At 34.9% G+C, this 9,411-nt stretch overlaps 2 protein-coding genes across 2 annotated transcripts; both read left to right on the top strand.

Annotated features, from left to right (window-relative positions):
- The first annotated feature begins 376 nt into the window (after nucleotides 1-376).
- LOC108480937 (uncharacterized) lies at nucleotides 377-4,552 on the top strand. The gene is made up of 13 exons (XM_053024518.1): nucleotides 377-583; nucleotides 1,208-1,321; nucleotides 1,507-1,617; nucleotides 1,700-1,762; nucleotides 1,864-1,977; nucleotides 2,054-2,203; nucleotides 2,644-2,721; nucleotides 2,804-3,025; nucleotides 3,127-3,213; nucleotides 3,448-3,567; nucleotides 3,735-3,827; nucleotides 3,960-4,163; nucleotides 4,267-4,552. The coding sequence occupies exons 1-12, from the start codon at nucleotides 467-469 to the stop codon at nucleotides 4,017-4,019; spliced, it is 1,329 nt and encodes a 442-aa protein (XP_052880478.1). The 5' UTR covers nucleotides 377-466; the 3' UTR covers nucleotides 4,020-4,163; nucleotides 4,267-4,552.
- Nucleotides 4,553-4,912: 360 nt separating this feature from the next.
- On the top strand, nucleotides 4,913-7,670 carry LOC108480999 (uncharacterized). The gene is made up of 6 exons (XM_017784156.2): nucleotides 4,913-5,453; nucleotides 5,932-6,009; nucleotides 6,425-6,459; nucleotides 6,545-6,600; nucleotides 6,743-6,841; nucleotides 7,223-7,670. Exons 1-6 carry the CDS (start codon nucleotides 5,016-5,018, stop codon nucleotides 7,279-7,281), a joined length of 765 nt encoding a protein of 254 aa, XP_017639645.1. The 5' UTR covers nucleotides 4,913-5,015; the 3' UTR covers nucleotides 7,282-7,670.
- Nucleotides 7,671-9,411: the final 1,741 nt, after the last annotated feature.

Raw genomic sequence — 9,411 nt, 5'->3', positions numbered from 1 at the left:
ACAGTTAATCCCAATTTGCTTAAATTGCTCCCACTGCTATTTATCTCCTAAGCATTTTAATACAATAATATTAATCAACAAATCAAGTGTATCTCCTTTGCTTCTAAATTTTTTACAGAAAAAAATAATTAAATTACTCAAAATGATAAAAAATAGGTCTTAAATTTATAATTTAATATAAAATTTTTATTTAAAATAATAAATTAAAATATCACATCAACTTTTCATCGCACCATTAACTGTGGTTAACAATTTAGTGACTAAAATTTACAAATAGATAATATTAGTGACCATTTTGTAGCAAATTAAAATTTTGTGGCCAAAACATAATTTAAACTATATATAAGTGGCTTTTCTTTTTTTTTTTTTTACTTAAAGAAAAATGAAAGAAAAGCCAGGTTAGAGTTGAAGGAAGATACAACACTTTAAATCCAATCTTCCTCCTACTGTCCAAATTCGTGTGAAGATGTTGGTCTTATCCTGCGCTAGACCAGTTTATCCTACGCTCTCTCTCTCACCTTCAAGACCCAAATGTACAGCAATTCGTTCAAGCTTGAGTAATGTTCACCCTTTTGTACCAGAGGTACGTATATATATTCCCATAAATCCTATTTTATTTTCTTGGATTGTTTATTTTAGTTGGCGTCCCCCACCCCCAAGACCCCTTTTTTCAATGCTAGAAACCATTATATGTGTAAATGCAAAAACCCATTCTTGTGAACTTGTCAAATGATAAAGTTCTTTGCTGGTTTAGTGAGAAAAGAAGAAACTTGGTTGAGGTTCGATTTTACTAGGAAACAGGAAAACAGAAAATTTGGGTTTTGTTCATAATCCATTATTGGACCATGCTTGTGCTTTTTGGTTTTTTGACATGGACTTTGAAGGAAATTTTTTGCTGGTCAAATATTTATAGAGATTGAATGAAATGTTAGCGCATATTCAAGTATTTATAGATATTGAAGTGTTAGCACGCAATCCTAGTTTTGATTGCTGTAAAACTATGCAACCTAGCATTTGTATGAAGCTTTTAAAGATTGATGGCAAATATCAACACTTAGGAATTGATGTGAATTCCCTTGCATCTTCTATAAGCACCGAAGTTTTCATGGACTTTTACGTGTCAACACCGGTTAAAGTTTTGATTGCTGTAGAACTGTAGAATTGGTAGTGTTAACACCTAGTGTTGCTTTATTTATCTGCACTTCAGGTTGCAAAAGCTGCAGATTCTTTGAGCTCTGAATTCAGAGGTGTGGATAATTTGGTCGCTTGCAATTCCTCCCGTGTTCTTAAAGCTTTTCAAAATGCTAGGGTTGGATCTCATGTAAGTTATACCTTCACTTACAGTTGAGAAACCATGACCTGCTTAAATATGTTATTATAATCTTTGAGGTATCTTATGGCATTGTACAGAAATATATGTGTACATAAAAGTGTTTATCTGTGCGTGGATATGCATGGCCTTTTATAATTTTTAATCTGCTACTAATATGCTTATTTTCTGACCAGCACTTTGCTGGGTGTACTGGCTATGGGCATGATGAAGCTGGTGGACGAGAAGCACTGGACCAAGCATTTGCGGAAATTGTTGGGGCTGAGTCTGCAATAGTGCGTTCACAGGTTTGCTTTATGTGCCTTTATATCTTTGGATGTTATAAGTTCTTAATAGTTACCTCTAACCTCTTGACCCTTTGACCACCAGTTCTTCTCAGGTACTCATGCTATCACTTGTGCACTGTTTTCTTTTCTAAGGCCTGGGGATGAGGTAAGCTATCTCGATTGAATGTTCTGCACTATCTTGGAAGTTATACGATATCCAAGAGCTTTTGATCGGCCAAATATGCTCAGGATTAATTTGATTGTCAGCTTTTGGCAGTGGCTGGTGCACCTTATGACACATTAGAGGAAGTTATTGGAAAGAGGGATTCTCATGGATTGGGCTCCCTGAAAGATTTTGGAGTGATGTATCGGGAACTTCCTGTATGTTGCTAATAACCATACAGAATAAGTTTCATCTTCTGGTTGTAAATGTTCTCTCAGATTGATGTTATTGCAGCTTGCTGAAGATGGTGGACTTGACTGGGATGTGCTCACCAGTGCTTTGAGACCTTATACAAAATGTGCTCTCATACAGAGGTCATGTGGGTATTCATGGCGTCGGAGTTTAAGTGTAGAAGAGATAGGAAGAGCAATAAAGATAATTAAGGTAAACTGTTCATATTCAGAAAATATGATGGGAACTCTATTCAATTTAGTCACAGAAATGACCTTGCAGTAATAAAATCTCTGATGGTCCAGGCTTGGAATGACCTAACTACAACTTGCATATTTTCCTATTATAAATGTTTAGGCAAGTTTAAACCAATGACAAATTATATTGTTTTGCTTTGCATGAATGTTGATATTAGTTCATTAAACCACTGACAAGATGTGGGATATTATTATCTTGAAATTTCTATTTGCATTAGCATCCTGTTTAGCTCCAACCTTTTCATAGAAAAAGTAGATATGGGATATTATCTTGAAATTTCTTTATACATTAGCAGCTTGTTTAATTACAACCGTTTCTGTTTTTCATTTTAGTTCATAGATCGTAATACCTTCATCTGTTTAATGTTCCCTCTTAATTCTGTTTTGTTTGAACAGATGCAGAACCCAAACTGCTTGGTCATGGTGGATAATTGCTATGGTGAATTTGTTGAAAGCATTGAGCCTCCAATGGTGGTAGGTGGTGTATTTCACATTGCTGATTTGCTTTTCTTTTCCCCCTGAAGAAGGGTCACAATGGTTTTAAATGGTGGGGCAGGGTGCAGATTTGATTGCTGGAAGTTTGATAAAGAATCCTGGTGGAACTGTCGCACCATGTGGTGGATATGTTGCCGGGAGAAAAAAATGGGTTGATGCTGCAGCAGCTCGTCTATCAGCACCGGGCCTAGGAGTTGACTGTGGCTCAACCCCTGGCGATATCATGCGTGCCTTTTTTCAGGGTTTGTTTCTTGCACCGCAAATGGTTGGTGAGGCAATTAAGGTGCATTTAGCATGTTCTTAGCCCACTGATTTCTTTTATTGATTATTTCCTTTAGCCCCTACTTTGTGGCAATCAAAATACCTATTCTTCTTTATTTCCAGGGAACCTTTCTGGTTGCTGAAGTTATGGCTTCAAAAGGGTATAAGGTGCAGCCTCTTCCTCGAGTCCCCCGCAGTGATACAGTACAGGTTTGCTTTCTTACTGTTCATTGTTCGGTTTGTTGTTCAAAAGCTGAGATATTGAAACCCATCTGGGTTACCCTTTCATTTTCTTGTTTCGATGGTAGATGTGTTATATGTTATAAGAGTATCATTGTTTTATCAAATGGTTTGACATTCAGATTAGTTCATCAGTATTTTTGGGTTCTTTTTTTTACAAAATGATAAAAACCATATGAAAAATCAAGCGTCTCTTCTTTACAGGCAGTGCAGCTTGGAAGCCGTGAACTTCTCCTTGCTTTCTGTGAAGCTGTCCAGAGAAGCTCCCCCGTAGGTTCGTTCACCAAGCCAGTTGCTGGTACAACTCCAGGTTATGCATCAGAGGTCTGGTTATGTTTTACCTCTGCCTTTATCTTGTAATGCGTAGGAAAATATTTTATAGATCTAGTTCCCTAAAGCAAAGTATTGAGTTTTTTCTGATACAGTAAAAGTGCAATTTCTTTTTTTTTCTTTTGTATTACTTATAGAGAATTGGTTGTGTCTTTTATCAGGTTATTTTTGCTGATGGAACCTTCATTGATGGAAGTACAAGTGAACTCTCATGTGACGGTCCATTAAGAGAACCATACGCAGTGTTTTGCCAGGTTTGTATTTCAATGGTTTCAATTTCCATGCCTGGTGTGTTATATTTTCAATCACAAAACTGGGAAAACTATCAGGTAACATGTTTGCATCTGTTCTGAATCATAACCATGCTTGAATTGTCTAACATATAGGGTGGTACTCACTGGACTCAATGGGGATTAGTTCTGGGTGATGTTCTGAAATCTCTCTGATATGAAAATTGATTTTTTGAGCAAATACAAGGAAGATATCTCGGCATCGGACTTTGTACATTTGGTGGCATTATCAGCAGAATTTCTTGTCAGAATTTTTGCTTGAATATGGACTCCAGGTTCGATCGATCTGGAACTTTTGAGGTATTAAAAGAATTCTTTTTCATTCTTCACCATTTTATTGTCGTTGTTTCTTATTTATTTGAGCATCTTGACTTACTATTCGAGCTACTGGAACATTCCAAAGATGAACACAGGTAACTAATGATTTTGTGACGACCTCATGAGATCACTGGTACTTCTTTTTCCGGAGTAGGTTTATGGTTTATTATTCGGAGTTCTTCTCAAAACGCAAGGGAAAAAACCAAGAAGATTTTTAGTGCAAAACATCAGGAGATGGATGTTGGACGAACTTTAAATGTTCATTCGGTGTTCATGTATGTTTTATTGTGAAACAATGAATGTAAGACTAAATTTTGACAAATGGAATTAACAAATTCTGCTTTAATAAGATTATCATATTTTTGAAAGAATGTATTTATGTAATTTAAAAAGATAATATGGAGGTAAACTTTGATCAAACTAAGATCAATTCAATCGAGAATCAATATGAAATGGTTGAAGTAGATTTTAAAATTTTATAATAATTTTATTATATTTATATTTAGACATTAATAAGAAAATATAATCTCTTCCTCTCGACAGAGAAAAACATATATTCAAGTTGAAATCAACCTATTGGTCGAAATAAATGAGAAAAACATCAGTCTGGAAACTATGATATTCACTAACATGCAAAAGTACAATCGCAGGACATCATAAAAATGGATATCAACGAGAACACACACGTGGCACACTTCCAAAGGATGAAAACTAGTCCAATTAAAATAAATGGAAAAATCTAGTCGAATTTGGAAACTATGATTACTACTATATAAGCCATGAAAATTATCTATAAAACACAATCCAAAAGCAGTTGTTTTCTAAAACGGGCCAATGACAACCATTCTGCAAATTACATTCAAGTTCTCACCCTTCACTTCATCAAATGAAGAATTTTGTGAAAAACCCATTTGCTGTTACCCAGTAAGGAGTCCTAGAACTGTTTCTTTGCAGCCAAACAGATTCAAGTTGGGAGCTTTTGGGAGTCAAAGATGGAGTTTTGGGGAAGTGGGTAGGTGCAAAGATGGGATTTTTTTGAAAGAAGAACGGTGGAAGAGGAAGAAGAAGAGGAGAGTGGTTTTGGTGGTGTTTAGTCAAGGTTTTGGGTTTAATGGTGGTGGTGGTAGTGGAGGAGGTGGTGGTGGCGGCGGTGGGAAAATTGATAGTAACACAGCTAGGCTTCTTGGAAATATCGCTTTGGCTATTGGGTTAACTTATCTTTCAGCGACTGGACAGCTTGGATGGGTTTTAGATGCTATTGTCTCAATTTGGGTACTGATCCCCTCTCCTTTTATATACATGCATGTAAAATTTAGCTTTCTACAGTCTTTGTAATAATGAATTATAAGAATTACAGTAGATATAATTAGGGTTTATAATGAGAACCTTAGTTCCCCTTCACCTTGATTGTAGAGCAATGAATGAATGAGTGCTAGTTGACTATATGAAAATCAGTAAGATAAAATTGTTGTTTAAGGGTGCTTTTGAATTGGCTTGGATTGATTGCCTGTACATGTTATTTGATAATAATGTTTTGAATTGTTGCTTATAGAAGATATTGGATGTTGTTGTTAGATACCAGTTTTCCGGTTGTTGCGAAAACCGGTAGCATTAGCTAGTATCTTATGTAGCACCATTTTGTTTTGTGAAACCATCTTTGGTATTGTTTTTGCATCACTTAAGAGTAGTTCTCTCGATATCGATGTTAGTTCATCTAGTTGCATCTAATTGCCGGTGTTGTCGTCTCCAGCTCATTGCAGTGCTTGTTCCTATTGTTGGTGTGGGAGCCTTCCTCTGGTGGGCAGGCCGGGATATTGTTCAAAGCAGCGTAAGGCTTCTTTAACTTTCGGTTCATTCTTCAGCTTATATATATAGTTTTGTCAACCTTCTTTCTATGGTTTGTATATATCTTCCACAGCAGCTGTGGCAAGATCAACAGACCCGAATGCAAAATAAACAATGTGTGCCTAAATCAAAGCTCGAAGTCTTCTAGTTGCATATCTTAGTCAATATAGTCAATATAGAATCATATTAAAACCAGATAAATATAAAAATCATAGATTTGCCCAACATAAACCCTGTAATTGCAAGAGCCTAAACATCTGACTGTTCTTATAAGCATCGAGTATCTTCCTGTTTCTCAATATGCAGCCATGTTTTACTTGGTTTCTTTATAAGGTGAATAAATGTACAGAACTGCATCTACCGCTGACTGCCTTTAATACTATCTTATATAATTGCAGTGCCCAAACTGTGGAAATGATTTTCAGATTTTCAAGTAAGCACAACAAACACCTCTTGGCTAAACTTGTGGACATTTATGAGATTTTTTTAAGTATTGGATGGTAATGACGATTTCTTAGGTCTTTTCTAAATGAGGAGTTGCAGCTGTGCCCTTACTGCAGTCAACCATTTTCAGGTGAATCTATTTATGTTCATTGATACTTCTAGTATGCAGGATAATCCGGCTAAAGTTGTAGCTAGCTGGACTTTCCTTATGCCCATTTCGTTATTACTTTGAGTAGGATTCACTCACTTTTTACATGTTTTGTTGACTGTAGTGGTGAATGACAAGTTTGTCAAGGAACCTGTAAAGTTCTCCAACCAAACCTCGAAACAGAAGCAATCATTCAACAGCTTTTCTCCTGGTTTCAAGAAAGGTGCCCTCTTTATCCCCTTCTTACATTTTCAGGCTTCGGAATTAATTTCTTTACAGGATTTAGCATTAACTGTAATGTGTTGTGATACTATGACTGGATTTAGTATGTTTTTGACTTTGCAAAGTTCATTTCATCTAACGAAATCAACTTGAATTGTTTTCCAATTGTACAAATCTGGCATAAAACAAAGCTTAAAAACCGTACAATTCAATGAAAAACAGAGCATGATATTTTGCAACACAATGAAAGTAAATTGTGATTTTGCATATTGAAAAGGATTTTTTATGTAGACGGTTATGAACATCGGTCATATATCACAAGCATGTTAAATTAAGTTCATCGAATTCATTAATTCTGAGTATTCTTGCACGGTTTGTTCAGGAAGCGATTCTTCAGGAGCAGTTGTTGATATCGAAGCAGAAGTAAAAGATGCAGATTGATAGCTACAAAAGGGGATGCAATCTTGCAACTTATGCTCATTTATCTGTATCTTACACCATTGAACCCGAGATGACTGTGGCGAAGAGGAATCATGAATCTTCATGTTGTAGATGAAGATCGAGAATGTGACCTCGCGAATGATTGATCAGTGTCGATAAAATATGTAGGTGTTGCATAGCTCTAATACTTTCTTCATTCTTACTGGTAAATGTCGAAAGAATAGGTCACTTCCATGTTACTGCACAGCGTAACTTTGTATATAATAATCTGTTGTCAGCTACTATGTAGTCTTTTATATTCTTACATTCTCTTCATATTTATGGAACCTGTAATCCAATTTTCCATTTGTAGGGTAATGAATTGGTTCAAACTCAGAGTTTTACTTCAATTGATTCATATAATCACGCAACAGTGCCATGTGCATATATTACGTAGTCAGCTTGACCTTATTAAGAGAGTTTTTATTTCTTGTTTAGGGATTTGATTGGATTACAAATTTAATCCAGATACTGTTAGATAAAAAAATAAAAATTAGTATATTCTTCTCTTGAAAAAGATTAGATAATATAATCACACAAATTATATATTTTTTTGGTTTTTTTTTCCCTTCCCAGTGGACATAGAAAGAAAGCCATTTTTTTTTTCATACATGAGTTTGAAAAAGGATCCAGTGTAATAGTTGAGTTGAATTATTTAGCAAACTAAGTATGCAAAGGAGAGGTGAAGTCGGCGCTAGAATTGTTTATGGGTTGGGTTCGAGTTGGGCCTTAATAAAATTTTAAGCTCGATTGATAGGTTTGAGTTTCGATCAATCCGGCCTATATTAAAGCCTATAGTATCGATACAATAGGGAATGTATTGATACTTGCTACAAGGTATCGATACGTTGGGGAGAATATCGATACTCAGACATTTTCAAACCATCAAACCTTAAAATGGTATTGATACCATACAGGATATCAATACTTTTGTGAAAGGTACCGTTACTTTGTTAAGCTATCTAGGCCGGGTTGGGGCCAAAAAAGCCTATTCGAGGCTGACCCGTTTAGAAAACGGGTTTCATTTTTTGTGTAAGCCCATATTTGAGCCTATATTTTTGCCCAAACTCTCAATTTTTTAGCAGGCTCTCAAACTTGGTCATGTGACCCGACCCATAGATAACTTTAATTAACCCCTCAAACTGTCAACTTCAATTTATTTCAACATACCCTATATGCAACAATGAAGGGCAGGAGCACGTGAAGGTGAAGGTTGAGAAATACAACTTTCTCGTGCATGTGTAAGAAGTTGAAAAATTATGAGGCAACTTCACAAGAAAATAGTTTGAAAAAGGTGGAACAAGGTAGAAAGTTGAGATGATAAAACAAGGTGGAAAGAAAGTTATTTGGAGAGATGATAGAATGAGGTGGAAGACTGTTTGGAGATCATGGAACAATGCAATGTATGAGTAATAATAATGGAAAAGGTGGAGGAGACTGAAAATTGTGTATATATACCTTGCCACCAAGACAAGTAGAGTAAGTTTATTTAACTTTTTTTTTTGCTTGTTGAGCATTAATGTTAGTAGCTATTATCTTTTAAATATTCTATAATTTTCATCTATATTTTTTCATGATATTATAATTTAGGTATTTATACATTAACATCTACTAAGTATTAGTGGTAAATATACAATAGTCTGTTGAGATTGTTGTTGAACATAGTTTAGTTTATAACAATTTTGAATATATATTAATGTTGAACATAAACATACACTAAAAATTGATACTTATTAGTGTTGATTATTTATTTGTGTTAAATATACAATATGGTGTTTGTAAAATTAGAATGTCGGTAATGACAATATATATTGCAAAGAAAAGAGAAATAAAAATAAAGAACACACGGATTTTACGTAGAAACCCTTTCAAGAAAAAAACCACAGACAGAGGAAAAAAAAATTCACTACGTCGAATTCGAATCATTATAAGAGGAATAGACTATGTCTATTTATAGGCTTGTAAAACCATATTCTAATAGGAGTGTAGTAAGATTGAAACAAAATAGATGAAGTTTAATAAGGTTTTTTTAAACCTTATTCTAAAATAAAATAAAATAAGTGTAGTTCTATATGGATTTTACTTTTATTT

This window comes from Gossypium arboreum, chromosome 1 (assembly GCF_025698485.1).
Source record: "Gossypium arboreum isolate Shixiya-1 chromosome 1, ASM2569848v2, whole genome shotgun sequence".
Lineage (NCBI taxonomy): Eukaryota > Viridiplantae > Streptophyta > Magnoliopsida > Malvales > Malvaceae > Gossypium > Gossypium arboreum.
The sequence above is the reverse complement of the archived record's forward strand: the minus strand, read 5'-3'. Positions and strand labels throughout refer to the sequence as shown.

What these genes read in the sequence shown, in the direction of transcription:
- LOC108480937 (XM_053024518.1), top strand. Translation starts at nt 467, where the DNA reads ATGTTGGTCTTATCCTGCGCTAGACCAGTTTATCCTACGCTCTCTCTC. An exon ending in TTCACCCTTTTGTACCAGAG is followed by an intron (nt 584 to 1,207) that starts GTACGTATATAT and finishes TCTGCACTTCAG; the next exon opens with GTTGCAAAAGCTGCAGATTC. An exon ending in GAGCAATAAAGATAATTAAG is followed by an intron (nt 2,204 to 2,643) that starts GTAAACTGTTCA and finishes TTGTTTGAACAG; the next exon opens with ATGCAGAACCCAAACTGCTT.
- LOC108480999 (XM_017784156.2), top strand. Translation starts at nt 5,016, where the DNA reads ATGACAACCATTCTGCAAATTACATTCAAGTTCTCACCCTTCACTTCA. An exon ending in ATGCTATTGTCTCAATTTGG is followed by an intron (nt 5,454 to 5,931) that starts GTACTGATCCCC and finishes TGTCGTCTCCAG; the next exon opens with CTCATTGCAGTGCTTGTTCC. An exon ending in GGGATATTGTTCAAAGCAGC is followed by an intron (nt 6,010 to 6,424) that starts GTAAGGCTTCTT and finishes ATATAATTGCAG; the next exon opens with TGCCCAAACTGTGGAAATGA.